The sequence below is a fragment of the Mustela erminea genome, chromosome 1, assembly GCF_009829155.1.
Source record: "Mustela erminea isolate mMusErm1 chromosome 1, mMusErm1.Pri, whole genome shotgun sequence".
Taxonomy (NCBI): Eukaryota; Metazoa; Chordata; class Mammalia; order Carnivora; family Mustelidae; genus Mustela; species Mustela erminea.
This window is the reverse complement of record NC_045614.1, coordinates 72,071,344-72,090,611: the sequence shown is the minus strand read 5'-3', so window position 1 is coordinate 72,090,611 and position 19,268 is coordinate 72,071,344. Positions and strand designations below refer to the sequence as shown.

Below are 19,268 nucleotides of genomic sequence, written 5' to 3'. Positions count from 1 at the left end.
AATAAGGCTTTGCATAACTTTCACTTTGTCTCAGTCTCGTTCCTTTGATAACGGACCCCAACAGAGGCTCTATGGATCGTTTAAAGATAAGGAAGGGAGAGATATGAAACTTAATAAGTGCTTGGTGCATTTCTGCTGAATGATCTAATAAATTAATGAATAAATAAATGCATGAGAAAATAAAGGTATGAATGGTCAGTAAATCATGGGGGTAGGGTGGGATCCAAGAAAGCTTTGTAGACATCATGCTGGAGCTGAGTCTGAAAAGATCAGAGCAAAGCCTAAATCTGGTGAGGGGACTGTGACCATAACCAGAGGCTTCTTTCTGGTCCCAACCCCTCCTCCCACCAGGTTGCAGCAAGTGCTAAATCAAAGAGAACACTTTGCTCCCAAGGTTATTTAATATAACTTACAGCTACAGGGCAAGGTCCAGGCAGACAGACCTTTTCATCCCTAACTTGTCACAGCCTCTTAAAAGCTCTCTGGCACACAGAGAACAGTGTGTCCAGAGCTTAACTTGAAAGGGCACAGGCATGGTGTTCTGGGGTCTGGTGCTCGGAGCCCTGCTGGTGTTCACCGTGGGGTTCCTGTGTCTGCTGGGGCTACCCCGGCAACGCAGGCCCCAGGAGCCCCCTCTGGATAAAGGCCCTATACCCTGGCTGGGCCATGCCATGGCTTTCCGGAAGAATATGTTTGAATTCCTGAAGCACATGTGGGCCAAGCATGGAGATGTGTTCACAGTGCAGCTAGGTGGCCAGTACTTTACCTTTGTCATGGACCCCCTCTCCTTTGGCCCCATCCTCAAGGATGCACAGAGAAAACTAGACTTTGTGGAGTATGCAGAAAAACTGGTGCTAAAGGTATTTGGGTACCAGTCAGCGCAAGGAGACTACCGGATGATACACTCAGCCAGCACCAAATACCTCATGGGGGATGGCTTGGCAGAGCTCAACAAAACCATGCTGCACGGGCTGTCCCTGGTCATGCTGCGGCCCATGAGCCACAGTCCGGATGCCAGTTGCTGGCGTGAAGACGGCCTCTTCCACTTCTGCTACAACATCTTGTTCAAGGCTGGCTACCTGAGCTTATTCGGCTATACAAAGGACCAGGAGCAGGACTTGAGACAGGCCGAGGAGTTGTTTGTCCAGTTCCGCAAGTTTGACCGCTTGTTCCCCAGGTTTGTTTATTCCTTGCTGGGGCCCCGGGAGTGGCTAGAAGTGGGCCGGCTCCAGCGTCTCTTCTACAGGACACTGTCCGTGCAGCAAAACTTGGAAAAGAATGGCATCAGCAGCTGGATATCCTACATGCTTCAGTATCTGAGGGAGCAGGGAGTAGCCCCAGCCATGCAGGACAAGTTCAACTTCATGATGCTCTGGGCCTCCCAGGGGAACACGGGCCCCATCTCTTTCTGGGCACTCTTGTTCCTGCTAAAGCACCCAGAAGCCATGCAGGCTGTGAAGGAGGAGGCCACCCAAGTCCTGGGGGAGGCCAAGCTGAAGGCCAGGCAGTCCTTCGACTTTGACGTCAGCATCCTACACCGCACTCCAGTGCTGGACAGTGTGTTGGAGGAGACGCTGCGCCTGGGGGCTGCGCCCACCCTCCTGAGGGTGGTACACGGTGACCACGTCCTGAAGATGGCCAGTGGACAGGAGTACCAGCTCCGAAGTGGAGACACTGTGGCCCTTTTCCCCTATCTTTCAGTGCACATGGACCCTGACATCCACCCGGAGCCCACTGCCTTCAAGTATGATCGCTTCCTCGACTCCAATGGTAGCCGCAAAGTGGACTTCTACAAAGCCGGCAAGAAGATCCACCACTATACCATGCCTTGGGGTTCAGGTGTCTCCATCTGCCCTGGAAGGTTCTTAGCCATCAATGAGATGAAGCTCTTTGTCCTGCTCATGGTCACGTACTTTGACATGGAGCTTGTGGACCCTGACACACCTGTACCACCTGTGGACCCCCGCCGCTGGGGCTTTGGCACCATGCAGCCCAGCCACGAGGTGCCCTTCCGTTACCGCCTGCGACCTATCAACTGAGCCCTGGCAAGGTGGCTGTGAGCCTGGCCTCCAGGCCTCCCTTGGGATCTTCACCTCCTCCAGCCCTTCTGAATCACCCCCCTTCCCTCGGGTTCTGTGGGCTCTCCTACCTCTGTGCCCGTGGCCTTCCTTAGCTCTCTGGCTTTTCTCTAGCTACTTGATAGGCTTATCTATCTCTCTTGAAATCACTGTCTCTCAGAGTGGGTTCTGCAGAAGCCCCCCCATACAAAGTCCACAGGAATGGGAACTATCTAGGGGAAACTTAGTTTTGGAAAGAATGCCTACCTTGACAAATCCTGTGGTACAGAAACGGGTTATCGTGAGCCATGATAACCCCTTGCAAATGCTACCCTCCACCCTTCCATCTCACTGTATTATTTTCCTCAATGCCTATTCCACATCCTGTGGAATTCAGGTTCATCCAGAACAACAGAAGGCAAGCCATGTGTGTAATTTTTAATTTCCTAGTTGACACACTTCTAAAAAAGCAAAAAGAAACAGGTGAAGTTCATGTTTATGATATATTTAACTTAGCCGAATATATCCAAAATATTAGCATTTCAATATGTCATCAATATAAGAATATTAGTGAAATATTTTTACATTTCTTTTTCTTGTGTTGCCTTCAAAATCTGGCATGTACTTTCTATCCTTGTAACATGTCTCATGTCAGACCAGCCACATTCTGAGTGCTCAGCAGCCATGTGTCGCTAGTGGCTCCTGAATTGGATAGAGCAGGTCTGGAGACATGTTGCCTTTTAGATGGGAGTTATTCAAGGAGTCCCCACTCCATGGGGACCCACCACAACCACACCCCAGGGTGATCCTAGTCCCTCCTCTGGTTTCGTCAACCAGTGTTGAGCTTGGAGACCTCTCTGACTTCCAGATCCTCATCCTCCCCACTGGGGTCCCACAGACCCTCTGACTCAGTTTGGCTCACGTAGAACTCAGCATCTGTCCCCCACCTCTGCCCTGAACCACGTCCTTCTCTGGATTTCCCTGTCTGTCTCTCCTCAAGACATAACCATGCATCTATCCCCCCAAGACAGACACAGAGATGACATCCTCACCTCCCCAGCTCTCACCCACAGTCAGGCTCCAGTTCTGTCAGTTCAAGCCCTTGCAGTGTCTCTGAAACTTTTTCCCCACCCCCACTTCCCTGTGATAGCTCAACACTCTTGCATCTCTCCACACCAGGCCTGACTGGCCCTCTCTTCACCCTGCCCTTTCTCCAAACCTTTCATGCCTGATTGTCATTCTCTTACTTTTCTGGCTCCTCCACACACCTAACATTTAAACTTTGCCACAGTTGGTCCCCAACTTTTCAATCCAGCACAATTCAACATTGCCAACTTTCTCTAGTGGAATGGTCTGTAGAGTTGCTTGCTTTAATGACCAACCATTAGCTACGGGTAGAAATCTTCCTGGATCTCCCCCCTCCCATCCTCTGGCCAGAAATGGACTCCATCCCCTGAGGCTCCCCTAGCACAGTTTACATCACAGCAAATCTGTTATGTGCCTTCAATTTCTGTGTCCTGCTCCCTCCCCCAGACTGGAGCTCGTAGGGCTTGGTGTCTTATTACTTTGTCTCTGATCCCCAATTCCCCAAATAGAGATTAAATGATAGAAAATCGACTCCATCTCAGCTACTTTACTTCATGTCCTCGAATCATTTCCTTCCCTTCCCTGGCCTCACTCAGCTTTCTAGCACAAGAAATGATGGCAGTCCCATTGCCAGGTATGCTTACTAGGGCTGGGAGAGGGTGAGAGTGTGTTGCTGGCTGCCAGAGCTGAGCGTTGCCCCGGACAGGAGGGACAGATGCTGTGGGGACTAACCAAAGGTCCTGCAGAAGGGGGGCCAGGCAGCATAGACCCCCTGTGAGGATGCCCAGTGGGGCTTCTCTCTTACTCATCTATCCCACATCTATGACAGATTGCTTCCGTTTTGGGGGGGTTTTTTTTGTTTTGTTTTTTGTTTTTTGTTTTTTGTTTTTTTTGAGGCTGGCTGTTCTGTCCAGAGTTTTGCCAGGATAACAGGCTGTTAGAGCAACTCAGGTAGGGCCTGGGGCTGGAGTTAGGAGTCTGTCCCCATTAGCTATGTGACTCTGGGCCAGAGTCTGCCCTTCTCTGGGTCTAGCTGCCTCAAAATGATGATGTCTGCCTGGAGCTAACTGAGCTCAAGCCAGTCAGGAGGAATATTCAGGAAGAATATTCCCTCCTATTCCACAAGGGGCTAGAAGCACAAGAAAAAAATGACATGGGGAACACAGGAGAAGGTGAAAGGGACTGAGAGGCTGGGAGCCACGACGGAGAGATTACCAACGAGCCTCTCCTGGCTCTCCACATAGCCAGGCCCTGTGCTGGATCAGGGCAAAGACCCAGAGTCTTCACACAGTCCTGGGCCCTGCCCAGACCTAGGTGCTGCATCCCCTCATTTTCCCCACACCCAGAGAAATCTGGACCAGGGACCTGACAGGAGGGCCGAAGTCCATTGAGTCAAGAGGTCTCAACTCTAAGTGACTTCGTTCAGATCTCCCAGGAACTTCATGTTTGAGGGTATGCCTGGGACCAAGGGAATCCTCCATAGGTCAGGTTGAGATGAATACAAGTGTACCATCCCACAGTCATGGATATCCATAACAACAGCCTCCCAGGAAACAGTGAGCACCCAGGATTAGAGTGTGTGCACAGAGCCCAATGCCTACCCAAGGACAAGGGAGGGCCCCATGGCAACTGTAGTCCTATGTGCTTTGCACAAGGGCTGGACACACTCTCTATGAAGACTACGCTTCCTTCCCTACCAGGGGCCTTGAGGCAATAGGAAGACTGAGACCCCCAAGGATACATTTAGTCAGTACCTATTCTGACACAACAGACCTGACCCCTCAATCCTCATTTCTGTACCAGTTTCTTCTCCCTCAAAGAATAGCCCACAATGTGTATACTGTGACGATAGCTTATAACAGAACGAGATCTGGGGTAACATGCCAGTGGCAGATTTGCAGGCATCTGGGAAAGAAAAGAGGTTTTTGTGTTGGTTTGGTTTGGTTGTTTCCACCACCACCCCCATAGGTAGTAACTGCTGTAAACCCTCACACCTTCAGAGAGTAGAGGGTGGGCAGCCTTGCTCCCAGGCAGAGCCGTGCCTGTCCTTCTTCCTGGGTCAGCCAGGGGAAAAGTCCGTCTTGCGTCGCGGAATCTGAGGGCCAAGAGAATCCTGGGAGCTTTCCTTCCCAAGAAAGAGCAGCAGGAGGAACCAATGTCCAGGCTGGGAGGTATGGTCAGGATGAAGGGGGCTCTGTCCTGGCCTGGGCTGTGAGAGCCCACCTCCAATTCACTCCCTGACCAGTGCCGTCTGTGTGTAGTCAGAGCCCTCAACGTGGTCAGCAGCAGTCAATGGTAAGGAAGACAGTGAGAGGGATCAACATGTCACCTGTGGCCAGCCCTTCTCCTTCTCCTTGGGCACAGGCTTCATATCCCTTCTTATACACCTGCTGTTTGCAGAGAGCACATACCCACACCTACACACCTAGAGGAAGACACATGAGAACACACAAAAAACCCATGGGCACAAACCCAGGCCCATGCAGACACAGTGACATGTTCACGTCGGACCCACATACACAGCCATATGTACTATGCACAGCCCACACGGCAACACACACACACACACACACATACACACACACACACCAGTGCTAGGGACAAGCCCTGCCAGGTGCTGGCATACCTTGTCCCATTCCATCTGTGCATCATGGATGCAATGTCGGAGGCTCTGGGTCGCTAGACCCTGTCAGTGCAGTCAGGCTGCTCTGTGTGCAGGCCTGAGGTCCTGAGGCAGATTTCAGGAGCTCTAAAGTAGAACTGCATCCCCCACATCCTCAAACAAGTCAGCACCTTCAGAGCCAGAGCTCCGTTTCCTAGGGCACCATGGGAGCTCAGAGTCCTTTGTGACAGTGGGAATCTGGGGCCTTGGGAGAGAGAACTAAAGGCACAGGAGTTGAGTGAGATGGAGGACGGGAAAAGCTAAGCATAGCAGAGTCAACTCTGGCAACATCCGGGGACAGCCCTGCTCATGACACAGGAGCCATGACTAGAGCATCCGAAGCTCGGGGAAAGAGAAGAAAGAACGGCAGAATACTGACCACCTGGTCCATTCTCTACCCATCCATCCACTTTAAAAATGCTCAATGAACCTCTGTTACATCTGAGCACTGGCTTAAGCACAGGGGATACCGATTTAGTACGTGGCAAGGTCCCTGATCTCTTGTGCATCTCCAAGATCACAAGATCATCTCTTGTGATCTCCCCTAGTCTATCCGCCTGTAAGTTTCCTTCCATGCATTACTGCCTGCCAGGCTCTGTGCTGGATTTTCAGGTCAGGTTGTACTGTGGGCCAGGGGCTCCCTGGGGAAAGGTTTTCAGTGGCCAGGACAGATGCTAACCACTGGAGACAAGAAGAGGGAAGCACCTAGGCAGGGCAGATCAGCCAGGAATCAGACCACAAGTGACAAAACAGCCCCACGTGAAGGAATATATGGGTTCGTGTAACTGTCAGGTCCGGGACTGGGATGAGCTTCGGCCATGCCTGGATTCCAGGGCTTCCACACTGCCCTCGGGGTCTGCACACTCACTGGGCTATCACCTCACCCTCTGAAGTTGGAGTTGATGAAGGAGAACCCCACACACACACACCACACATCCACTTGGCTTCAATCTTATGCCTCTGTTCTAGCATGTTCTAGTTGCTGCATTTCACAAGCTCTATCTGGGTCCTGTGCCCATCCTAAATGAATCACCATGCCAGGGAAAGGTAAGGCTGGAAATGGCCCAAGTCCTGTGATCTACATGAATGCCACCCAAAGCACAAGGCAGAGGAAAAAACAAGTGGTTTCCCAGAGCAAGCAGAATTCCATTACAGAACAAGGATGAGAGGACAGCTGGCTGAAAAATGACCCCTGTTGCACAAGAGAGTGGGCAAGCATAAAACAGGGAGGTGGAAATGTGTAAGAAACAAGGGGTGGAGCACCTGGGTGGCTCATTGGGTTAAGCCGCTGCCTTCGGCTCAGGTCATGACCTCAGGGTCCTGGGATCGAGCCCCACATCGGGCTCTCTGCTCAGCAGGGAGCCTGCTTCCTCCTCTCTCTCTGCCTGCCTCTCTGCCTACTTGTGATTTCTCTCTGCAAATAAATAAATAGAATCTTAAAAGAAAAGAAAAAAGAAAAGAAACAAGGGGTGCCTGGTGTCCAGGAAATGAGAAGTAAAGAAGGAGTATAAGGTCAAGCTGGTAAATGGGATTCTCCTTGTGAAAGCTCCAGTCTTGAAGCTGGACAAAGACTTTAGACTTGATTGTGCAGGCCCTAGGGACCCCCGAAGGCTTCAGGGAGGGGACATGGGAAGCAGAGGGAGGGTGATCCTCCTGGACTATTGGGAACACGTGTTCACTCTGCCTCCCACCTGCCAACCCTCACATTCCAGGGAAGTTCCCCGGGCCCCTGTAGTGGAACCCTTCCCACCCCTCCTGCTTCCCAGACCCTTGGAGCCACCACCAACACTGTGACATTAAACAATATTGCAGCAGTTCTTCCCCAGCTCAGCTCCAGGGAAGGGAGCCAAATGGTGGATGGCAAATCTGGGGTACTTTGAGGAAGACTGGAGTGATGGCTGCGGGTGAGGTAATCATTCTGGCCTGTGGGTGCAGATCAGATGACAGGAGAGCATGATGACAAGAAGCACAGCAGTCGGTTGGGAAGCTACTCTAGCAATTCGTGCACGAGAGTCTGGTTTCCTGGACGACCACAGGGTGTGGCAACATGGTCCCTGAAGCTTCTGGTAAGACGGCTTTGGGTGGATGCCCAACAGAGCTAGGTCCCATCCACTCTCGCCAGACTGTGGTATGGTCACTCAGGCTTAATTTTCCCCCATATCACTCTTGCTGGGGGAGAGCTCAGCCTGCCTCTCCCCGAGGTCATTCATGCCAGTCATTTCTTCTTGGACTGTGAGCCTGCTACTCTCAGAGCAGCTGGACAGTGGGGCCTGTGCTGGGCCATGTGCCTGATGACGCCTGAGCACAGTGATGAGGAAAGCTTTCAGGTACTGGCGGAAGTGGCGGCTGGAGAAAGCGTAGAGAATGGGGGTGAAGCAGCAGTGAAGGAAGGCGATGCTCTCGGTCACCTGCAGAGCATAGTCTAGCCGCTTGGCAACCTCACATTCCCCAAAGATTTGCAGGTCCAGCAGTGAGTGCAGAAACAAGGTGAGGTTGTACGGGAACCACAGCACAAAGAAGGCCACCACCAGCGCTATGACGGTCCTTAGAGCCCGGCCCTGACCTGGGGGCCTCAGCCTGACCAGGACGCAACCAATGCGGGAGTAGAAGAAGATCATGACAAGGAGCGGAAGGAGAAACCCCAGGAGGTTCTGCTGGAAACGCAGGAAGAGCTTCCAGATGGTCGCATGACCCCCAAAATCTGCATAGCAGTTCCACACACCTGTGGGGTTTTCATGTGTCTGCACAAAGACCATGTCAGGGATGGAGACGGCCAGGGCCACAGCCCATACCGTGGCAGCCAGGAGCAGGCTTTTGGCCCGGGTTCTCAGCCTGTGGTGGGGCTGAGCATGGACAATCTCCAGGTACTTGTCCAGACTCATGCAGCTAATGAAGAAGATGCCACTGTAGAAGTTGATGGTGTAGAGGGTGCTCACCATCTTGCACAAAAAACTCCCAAAGACCCAATGCCAGGCCACGGAAATACCCCAGAAAGGCAGTGTCACCACAAACAGGAGGTTGGAGATGGCCAGGTTCAGCAGATAGACCTCAGTCATCCGCCTGCGAGGTATATACCGAAGCAAGACCACTAGAAGGAGGAGGTTCCCGCCCAAACCCAGCACAAAGATCAGGCTGTAGAAGATTGGCAGGAAGATCTTGCCAAAGGCTACCACCTCATCCTTTCTGCAGAGCATGAAAGCCACCTGGTCCAGGTAGTACTCATAGTCATAGAAGGAGCTGCTGTTCTCAGAACTTGCAACCTCGGTGGTGGGCGGCAGAGGGGAGGTGGTGGAGGCCATGTTGAGAGGACACGCCCAGTTCTGGAGCTCTGTGGGCCAGAGTATGGTGGGAGAGAAAGAAGATGAAACCAGGCATTCTTTACCATCCTCCAAACCCACTTTTGCTACTGCTCTGGGAGGCCCTGCACACTCTTCACATCGACATCAGTACCTGTAAGCTAGTGAGGAAGAGCACAAGTGTGGGGAGCCTGAGTCTACTACTTAGAGCGATGTCACCCTAGGTGGGTGGCTTAACCTCAGATGTTTTCATAAGACTCCCTTCTTCCATTATGGCTTCTCTTCTTTATTTTCTCCTTCATCGTTTGAAAGAACTGGTAATGTCTCTCAGATTTTTCTTTATTATTTAGGGGATACCGGTTCACCTATGTATTATCTCTCCATACTCTTCCTCATGTATGCCTTATAATTATTCTTCTTTGTGTGCCTTATTTAAAAAAAAAAAAAGATTTTGTTTATTTACTTTGACAGAGAGAGAGATCACAAGTAGGCAGAGAGAGAGGGGGAAGCAGGCTCCCTGCCAAGCAGAGAGCCCAATGCGGAGCTCGATCCCAGGACCCTGAGATCATGACCTGAGCTGAAGGCAGAGGCTTAACCCACTGAGACACCCAGGCACCCCCTTATGGTTTTTTTTTTTTTTTTTAACAAGCACTTCTCTTCAGTGGCTTGTTTTATGCATAAATATCTAGTGTGTGTCCACCCTTACTTTCAATTTTCTCGACTTCTATCACCTAAGGATTTCCCTTATTTTTGTTAGTTTTTAAAACACTTTATTTTAAAAATTTAGTTTTACATCAATATTTTATTTACAAATATTTAATATTTTAAAAATAAAAACATTTTATCCAGTATATGTAGTTTTGAAGCAGAAAGGCAAGATCCATCTTCCTGAGAGACTCAGAATCTACTAAACTTTCCATATCCCCATTCTTCCATATTTAAAATGATACTACTAATAACAGCACCTGCTTCGTGAGGTTCTTTTGAAGCTTAAATGTGATCAATCTTGTAGAGCACTTCACACTCTATGGAAAGAGTGCCAGAACAGAGTAAGCACTCATTGAATGTTAACTTAAATTATTGCTTCGTTGAGAACTCAGTCCATCGTCTTCCCACCAGTGTCTTCTCCTCTCTTGCGTCTCTCTAACTGAATGGCACCACCAACTACTCAGTCACCTAGGACTGCAACGTGGGAGACACCTCGGATTCCTTCCTCACCCCCCACCCCACCACCACCTGAGAATCTCTACCTCCTTACTGCCATTTGAATATGTCCAACATTTCTAAGTCCCATAAAAATGCATACATGATACTCGTTTAATAGAATTAAAACAAATGAAACAAAAATACTTTGAAGAGTTCAAAGAGATGAAAGGGAAAGCAGAGAACTGATAGGCACAGCATTCAAGATGGGGGCTGCCTGGGTAGAACCTGGAGGCATGAGAGGAGGGCAGGTCACTGTCTATGGTCAAGTGAGTTCCCTCTGGAGCAGTGGTTTCCCAGGTTTTAATTGTATTATTTAAAATGATTTTTAAGGGCACCTGGGTGACTCAGTGGGTTAAGGGTCTGCCTTTGGCTCAGGTCATGATCCTGGGTCCTGGGATCGAGCCCCCAATCAGGCTCCCTCCTCAGCAGGGAGTCTGCTTCTTCCTCTCCCTCTTCCCCTCCTCCTGTTCATTCTCTCTCCGTCTCTCTCTCTCTCTCTCTCAAATAATTTAATAAAATCTTTAAAAAATAAAATAAAATAAGTGATTTTTAAGAGAGAGCCTCACATGTGCCAGTGATAAGAATCTGTGATGATTTCCATTCTGTGTTCCAGGAGACAGACTTCATGTTCAACACATTAGATTGTTTGCCAATGAAGAAGAGGGTTTTGGAGGAAAGAGTAGGAGATAAAAAAGCGTCATTCAAGGAAGCAATCATGCATGGCCTCTGGAGTGGGGCCTATAGGCTAGTGATTATGGTTCATAAATCAAGAAATATAAATCAAGCCCACTTTGCACTTCTGTGCTTAATTTGTTATTCTTTGATTCAAGAGATATTGAACTTTTTAATATATTCAATGCCCTTTTGTATGTCTTCTGTGAAGAGTTTTGGGTTTTTTTTAAGATTTTATTTATTTATCAGAGAGAGAGAGGGGGAGAGAGCGAGCACAGGCAGACAGAATGGCAGGCAGAGGCAGAGGGAGAAGCAGGCTTCCTGCCGAGCAAGGAGCCCGATGTGGGACTCGATCCCAGGACGCTGGGATCATGACCTGAGCCGAAGGCAGCTGCTTAACCAACTGAGCCACCCAGGCGTCCCAAAGAGTTCTTTGTTTTGATGGGTGGGATTCTCATTTTATAAGATTTTTTGGTAGGGATTTAGCTTCTTACTTATACATTGCAAACATTTGCCCCAATCCTTCCTGGTAGAAGTTTTGCCTCTTCCCCCCACCACCCTCTTGCCCAGGAAGAACTCTGAAAGAATTGTTGACTCAGGGCCTCAGCTGACGCAGCCTATATCCATGACACCTGGACTTCACAGCTGATGGAAATCTACTATGTTGCCGAGACAGAAAGTCTCCCAGGGAAACCATCCTCCTGCTCAGTGAACCTCTGCACCACCCTTGGGCTTCTATCAAATGGCATCTGCCAAATGGGGAAAATCACACACATGCCCTAGGTCTGTCTATAAGTTCAGCCTGGGTGGCTTTATCTAGGGCTGGGCTCTGGACTGGCCTCAGGATATTTGCCTCATGCCTTCCTTTCCTGTTCCTCCTCCATTTCCTTCCTCTGCATCTGGGGTCTCCTGTCCCTGAGCCCCTCCTTTTCCTAGGCAGCGGTAAGGACCATGACTGGTGTTGGAGTCCATGAGCTACTGGGGTTGGGAGGAGTGAGAGCTCTTCTGCACTTGGGCCTGATTAGGGATTATTAATTAGAGGTTGTCACTAACTAAACACCATCTCTTCTGGTCCAGCCAGCATTACTGACGTTGATCCTGACCTGGTTTCTCAAAGTCCCCTCTTTAACAAACAATCAGGTCTGATGATTGCTTTGATGAAAGCCAGAAGTCAGGGTCAGCAGGCTCCAGGCAGGCCGAGGTCACCTTTACAAGGTTCCTTCCCCCTTGGAACACTGTTCCCTTCCCTCTCATGGCCTCTGGCCTCCTGATATTTCACTCTGGGAATCTTTCCAGGTTGCCTTGAACTCTGAGACCATGAACCCCATGCTCCAGCCTGTCCTTCAGGTCCCTGTCAACTCACACCTACCTGTTCCTCTGGATTCACTGGGGTTTTTGTTTTTTGTGTTCACTTTTCTTTATGCCTGAATTCATTTGGTTTATCCAGCAATACCTTGAAAAAAATAAAGGAGGGTATCAGTTATATACATGCTGGTATGAATTAGCAGTATGAAGTTCTGTTGTGGAACCTTTGGGGAAATCTAGGGAATTATATGGGGAAGGAGGATTTAAAGAGGAGGGAAAACAAAGGTGAGGTGAGCAGAGCTTCCCCAACAATGAAGCCAAGGGCACAAAAGCAAAGTACAGTTTGTCTCTGGAGCAGTAACATCATGGTCTTTGTGACTTCCTGAGGCTGCCAGCCTGGGCTGGCTCCAGCTTTGACTCAGCAAGAATCTCTGGCCGGAGAGTAATGTCTCCTCCTGAGGATCTACAGCTCGCCTCCCTGGACCTCTCAGAGAAGTCACAGTTGAGGCAACAAGAGAGAGGATATTGCTATGTCCATCTAGGCAAGAAGGCAATGATGTTAGTTGAGCTCCTTCCAAGAGCTGAACACCCGGATGCAATTTTCTCTTTTAATCCTCACCATAGCTCTGGGAAGCAATACTACTATGATTCCCATGTTCTAGATGAGGAAACTGAGGCTTGGAGTGGGTGGAGTCCCACTGCCCCCAGCTTCAGATCAGCAAATCAGGGACCCAGGATTGGATTGCCCCAACAATATAAGGTAGAACTGGTGACGCTTTCCCTCTAGTTCCCTTTTTCAGTATGGCCAAACCTGAAGTTGAAGGATGGGCCTCTGGTAGCGGAACTTCTGACCTTAGTAACCAGTGGCAGAAAATATCCAAAGTCGTTAATATGCTAGAACAGCTCCCACAGGCTTGTGAGAGCCAGTTATGCAACATCTGGGAGGCATCCAACAAACGATCGTAGAATTAACCAATTCCTCATTTGGGGATGTTAAGTTGGTAGCTTGAAATTGATCATGGGGAGGCTATTTCTACCGTTGCAAATGCTACAAATTGGAGCTTCCTCTCCTTCTTGCAAATGCCCCGCACCACCACCTCTATCCCTGAGAGCTGATTATTAAACCTTTGCTGGAATACCCCTGATCAAGACTCCATGAAGCCTGTCCTACCCCTGTCCATTTTCCTCTGACCCTGTCTGTGTCTCCATCACCTGTTCTCCTCCACGTGCCACATCAGTCCTGTAGCTGCCCTTCTCTCTAGCCAAGGGCCCTTGGGACAGAGTCACGTGTAGGTGGCCCGTGGCCCAGCCGTACTGAGCACGCTGCCCCCGTGCAGCCGTGACTAGTGAACAAATAAACAAGCTCAAATGTTGCCCCAAAAAGCCACACCAGCTTTCAAAATGTAAAACCAAGAATAGCATCTGAGATCACTCCTAGTGAAAAATAATTATGCTGGCCTCCTTACAATTTAGAAATCATATCCTTTAAAATGCAACCCCAATTCTCCCTTCCCAGAAGACTACCCAGGCTGCTAGCCTAGTGTAACTCTTGCCCTAACCCCCAGCTCTCACAGAAGGCCACTCTTCAGCCTCGGTGCCTGTCTCCTTGAGTGGAGTCACCTTGTAAGACTGGCTTGTCTTCTCTGTGAGGCAGGGGTTGGAACTCACTAGCACAGGGCTGGCATCGGAGAGGCGTTCAGCAAGTGACCATGGACTTAATCAGTACCGTCACCTTTCTTTATCCCTTTTTCTCCCACCACATTTTTGCCTTGCTTGGCTTTCCGCCTTCCCCCCCAACTGGTGCCCTGGACACAGCAGAGCCAAGACCCTCCTTGTGTGGGGCATTTCCCCAGCCTGGGTCAGCCCTGCCACCGCGGCTTTGGAAGCCCCTAGCCGTGGAGCACATCCGGCCCACTGCTCTCCTTGAGCCATGTTCAAGTGCTGTCTCCAGCTGGCACAGCCTCCCTGGACCAATGTCACAGGATGTGCCCTCTGACCACCCCCAGCTTCCTCCCTCAGGAGGCTCCCCTAACGGCTCTGGGAGGACTGGGATGGAGATGGAGTCCAAGGCCAGGACTCCACCCTGGCCCAGCTTGGGATGGGCTCCCTCTGCCTATAAATCTGGTTTTACCATTCTGCATTTCTGGCCTAGCTGTGGCTGGAAAAATTGAAGCAAGGAGTTAGGAAGTGACGCCCTCTCCAACCACAGAAAGAGCTCTGGCCTTGGGACATACATAGGGGAATACTTGCCTTTGGGTGAACTGGTCACAGCTGGGGATCATTCTATTTTCTTACCCTGGGATTGAGAAAACACCAGATGTTAAACTTTACTGCCTATGTGACAGTTTCAACAACAGTGATAAACACCCACCACTTCCATAGCACTTATGTTGGGCCAGGCTCTGTTCTCAGAACTCCATGCATTTCTTCCTGGAGGCAGGTGCTATTGTCATCTCCATTTTACATATGAGGAAAGTTAGTCACAGAGAGGCTAAGGGACTTGCCCAAGGCCACACAGCTACTAAATCACAGAGCTGGGCTTTGAATGCAGGCTGAGTCTGGGCTTGCTCATTAAAAGACACGGGTGAAGGATGGGGCCTAGAGATGAAGTGACCGATCAGGCTGCGACTGTTGCTTGGGGGTGCCTGCATGGAAGAGGCTGGGGGGCTGATGGTACGTGAATGAAAAACGGGGAAAGGAAATGCCAGTCATACAAGGAGGACCCGAAGAAAGAAGCTTAGTGTCTCAGGAATGGCACACTGGGAGAGAACTCATGAACTCAGTTGGGTCTCTGCTTCACTGCTTGGTTTGGAAGGCCCTTGGGCTTGAACTTAGGGCCCTGCCACCCCTAACACAAAGTCAAGGCTTCCATCCTGGAGCCCTTGACTTGCACAAGCCTATCTTCTGGCCCATAAAATAAAGAGTACTCACAGAAAAGAATTTTGTGAGGAGTAAATGGCGTGCAATCTTTGTAACACCATAGAGTTAGAGCTAACACCATAGAGTCCTGACTGCTTCCGGGTGCTGAGGCAAGGAGCTTTACTTGTATTGACTTATTCAATCCTCACATTTACCTTACAGAAGTTATAGAAGTTCAATACTATTATCAGCCCCCTTTTATAGCCGACAACACTGAAGCACAGGGAGGTTAGGGAACTGGCCCAAGATCACAGAGCAAGTGAGTAGTAGATTCAGGAACTGAAACCCAGATTTTTAAAAAGATTTTATCTATTTATTTATTTATTTTGAGAGAGAGAGAGAGACAGAGCTTGGGGAGAAGGGCAGAAGGCAGAAGAAGAGGGACAAAATCTCAAACAGACTCCATGCTGAGCGAGGAGCCCAGCACGTGGCTTGGCTGGATCTCACAACCCTGAAATTATGACCTGAGAACCAAGAGTCGGACACTTAACCAACTGAGCCACCCAGGCCCCTCTCCCAGAGTCCATGCTCTTCAACACTAAGTCATACTACCTCTCAAAGAAAGTCCCCCTCTGCCAAGCTTACTGTGTATTAATGTACTCACTTCTCCCAACAACCTTGTGAGACAAGCACTATTATTATTCTCATTTTATAAATGAGGAACTGAGGCTCAGAGAGGGGGACTAACTTGCCCAAGGACACTTGGCAAGTGTGCTACAGGGTCAGAAATGGAGGCCCTGCAGCAGCTTCAGGGCCAGAGCCCTGGACCACACACTGGGAGCTCCACTGCTGGGAGCTCTGATCTCAGACTCAGGGAAGGCACAGCTGCCCTCTTCATGATCCGCTTCCTTGCATTTGGATTCAGTGTGATGTATAAGACACAGTGGAAACAATAGTAACTGGGTCTCGACATTTACACGGGGCTCCTTTCCTCTCCAGGGGGCTCCTTACCTCTCCAGACTCTTAAGCCTGCTCCTTGCAAGTCGTCCTGGGTCCCTTAGTAGAGGCAGCAGGTGTCACATCCCTAATTCCTCAGGAAGTCCAGAGCCACACCACAAGTCAGGCACAGCTGACCTCAGAGTCCTGACTTGCGGACCCCTGGACCATGGCACAATCTCCCTTTCTCTCTCTTTACTTTTTAAGCATGTGTTTGTCCTGATTACCGAAGTAACATATGTGCAATGTAAAATGTGGAAATATAAGAGAAAAAAATAGAAAAGAGGCTGACTGCTTCCAGGAATATTCTTCGGGAATATTTTGGTGTATCTTGTCTGTTTTCGTGTCCGGAGCTCTGTCCACTGCACTACACCTCCCTGGATTTGTGGAATCACAGAGCCTGGCTGGAAGAGAGTGCCTTTGTTCAGTCCCCTGCAGGGTGTAAGGGCTTGTGAAGTTTACTCCTGCTCCCTAGGAGATGCGAGGCCCGCCTGCTCCCCATGCTCCCTGGGACCCCACATTACTCAATGTTTCCTGGCTCTTATCAGGGACTGGGGATGTTTGTGACATTGATAAAATCACTAAGCTTATTTCAGTTAATAAAAATGAAGTGGTTTTAGAGCCCAACTCTTGAAGGAGCTGCTGCTGGAGAGGAAGGTATGATTTTCATGTCTTTCTTGAACCACTTTTGTTTTTTTCTCCTTTGTCTCTTTCACTGTTGCCTGAAATCTTACCACTAGGGCTCTCTGCATTTCTATTTCAGCATGCTGCTTTGTTCAGAATGAAACAAGTCACCACCTCCACTACCCGCAGGGAGGGTGGGACACTTGGCATGGTGCGGCACGGGAAGAATAAACAGAATAGATGAGCCCACTTCTTAATGACTGAGTTACCCTGGGCAAATTACTTAACCTCTCTGAGCCTTACCTAGCAAATGTCTCCTTCCTGGAGTGTTTAAAATAATCAAATGAGTGTCTGGCACCTAGCTATTGGTTCTCTTCCAGGCCCCAAAATAACACTTGGCTCAGCCCAGGATGGATAAGAGGAAATCTTGAGACTGTCTGGGGCAGAACAACGGGGTCTAAGGAGAGAGTGCAGACATAGGCAAAAGAAGACCGCACCGCTGGGGAACCTCAGCCCTGGGAGGGAGAGCTTTAAAGATCATCCCTGTCTGTCTCCATGGGGAACCTGAAGCCCAGGGAGGAAAGGGAATGCCTGAGGTACTCAGTTGTCTGATACCAACTCTCAGGGACTTCCAGAATCCACCAAAGCAGATTCTCAGAGCTGGAGTCAAGGCGAAAGGGGTCAGCAGACTGCCTCACTCCACAGCTGCTGAGGCAATTGCTCCAAGAGTTGCCCTAGAGAGAATGTTCCATCTGACCCATTCGCACTTCCCTCTCCCCACACCTGTGGCCACTCTCTAAGCCACTGGACCCAGTCTCCCTTTCTGTAGCCCCCCGGGTAGGGCCCAGCCCAATCCCACCATGGCTATAACCTACCAGAGTCAGACCCACTTGCCTGGGGGTGTCCAACTTCATCCAGGAGGAGAGCAGCAGCGCCTGGGTCCTGCTTCCTCAGAGAAGTGCAGAGAGAGTATGAATCCTCCCCCTCTGGGATCAGCCCTGCACACATCCTGCTTTTAAGGCGGGGACAGGGCATCCCTCTGTGCCTGCCACAGCCTATTTCCCTCCCTGGAAAGGAGTCAAGCCCAAAGGACCGCTCCTCATTAAGGAGCAACTCCCCCCACCCCAAGACAATCTAATGACTTTAGAAAATACTCCTCCCCAACCACACCTCTCTGGACCAGTTCCCGGGCTGCTGCACCAAGGAGATGAACAGCTCCAGGCCAGACCTTCAGGTCTTTGCTTGGCAGCCTTTCCCAACTCCATCCAGCTGCATTGATCTCAGACACCTCTCCGGCACAATCTGACTACCACCCTCCCCCACATCTCCTCCAGCCAAAATTCCCACCAAGCAGAGCCGTGTCTGCCTCCCCAGAGAGTCAGGAATATTCTCATCTCCTGGACTTTCCAAACCATCTTCCCTCTTCCTCCACCCTTCTCCCTCTAGGACTCACATCACAGCATGTATCTCTGCCTGTTTATTTGTCTGCTCTCCTCCTGGGTCAGGAACTCCCAGGGCAAGGACCATACTTGACTAACCAGCCTGACACTAGGGCCAGACAAGAGCAGAAACTCACTGAATATGTGTGCGTGTGTGACATTCTGCCTGCTATAGGCATGCCAGTATGAGGGTAACTCTCTGCCAGGACAGCACCTGTGGTCTGGGGGCAACATCTCAGCCACCTCCACCTCCACCCCCATGGCCAGGGTGATACACAACAGGAGCTTGGTCCTGCTGTCGCTACCTGAATTAAGCAGTAACAGAATAATGCCTGGTGGTCACAGGTACTGGCATTGGAGTCACACAGTGCCAGACTTGAATCTGGCGCTGTGTGTACCTATGTGTGATCTAGAGATGGTGGGTTCACCTCTTTGTGCCTTGGTATTCAGATCTGCACTGGAGGTGGGGACCCTGTCTTCTTCAGACTGTCATGATGAGAACTAAATGTCCCCAGAGAGATGGGCACGGACCCAGGGTCCACAGGCCACCTAACATGGAGGTCAAACTGTGATGGGCTCTCACCCCAAAAGAGGGGAGCAAAGGACCTTCCAACTGAGTGGGTCTCCAAGTCTCTCCAGGCCAAATAAATGCTGGAAGGATAAAGAATAGGGAGATAGCCAACAGAAGCCACAGAGCCTTGGTTCCCCCCTGGCGATGGATAACCTTTAAAGATTGTCTTGTTTTCATTCTGTATTAAGTCTCTCAAGAGAAGTAGAAGAGCTAAGTTCTAGAATCTAGGCTCTTTCCTCTTCCCCCCACCACCTTATTCAAATTTTTTATTTTAAGATAATTTTTAGACTTGCAAAAATTGTGCACAGGATTTCTATACACCTGTCAGGCAGTTTCCCCTAATGTTAACCACAGAACCACAGTATAATGATCTAAACCAAGAAATGAACATTGACACGATACCATTCTACAGACCTTATTCAAATGTCGCCAGCTCTCTCACTGATGTCCTTACTCTGGTCCAAGATCTGAAGCAGACTCCCACATTCCATTTGA

At 49.9% G+C, this 19,268-nt stretch overlaps 2 protein-coding genes across 3 annotated transcripts; one reads left to right on the top strand and one right to left on the bottom strand.

Annotated features, from left to right (window-relative positions):
- Positions 1-431: 431 nt before the first annotated feature.
- LOC116576079 (5-beta-cholestane-3-alpha,7-alpha-diol 12-alpha-hydroxylase) lies at positions 432-3,558 on the top strand. The gene has a single exon (XM_032317913.1). It carries the CDS (start codon positions 534-536, stop codon positions 2,037-2,039), a length of 1,506 nt encoding a protein of 501 aa, XP_032173804.1. The 5' UTR covers positions 432-533; the 3' UTR covers positions 2,040-3,558.
- Positions 3,559-7,199: 3,641 nt separating this feature from the next.
- Positions 7,200-17,795, bottom strand: ACKR2 (atypical chemokine receptor 2). Of its 2 annotated transcripts, none has more exons than XM_032317698.1 (3): positions 17,639-17,795; positions 12,349-12,432; positions 7,200-9,133 (listed from the first exon to the last, which is right to left on the bottom strand). In XM_032317698.1, exon 3 carries the CDS (start codon positions 9,102-9,104, stop codon positions 7,950-7,952), a length of 1,155 nt encoding a protein of 384 aa, XP_032173589.1. In that variant the 5' UTR covers positions 9,105-9,133; positions 12,349-12,432; positions 17,639-17,795; the 3' UTR covers positions 7,200-7,949. The 2 variants fall into 2 exon arrangements, with proteins under 2 accessions (XP_032173589.1, XP_032173675.1); XM_032317784.1 differs by lacking the exon at positions 17,639-17,795 and adding an exon at positions 13,096-14,527.
- Between the last annotated feature and the right edge of the window lie 1,473 nt (positions 17,796-19,268).

Coding starts and splice junctions, on each gene's coding strand:
- LOC116576079 (XM_032317913.1), top strand. CDS start 534: ATGGTGTTCTGGGGTCTGGTGCTCGGAGCCCTGCTGGTGTTCACCGTG.
- ACKR2 (XM_032317698.1), bottom strand. CDS start 9,104: ATGGCCTCCACCACCTCCCCTCTGCCGCCCACCACCGAGGTTGCAAGT.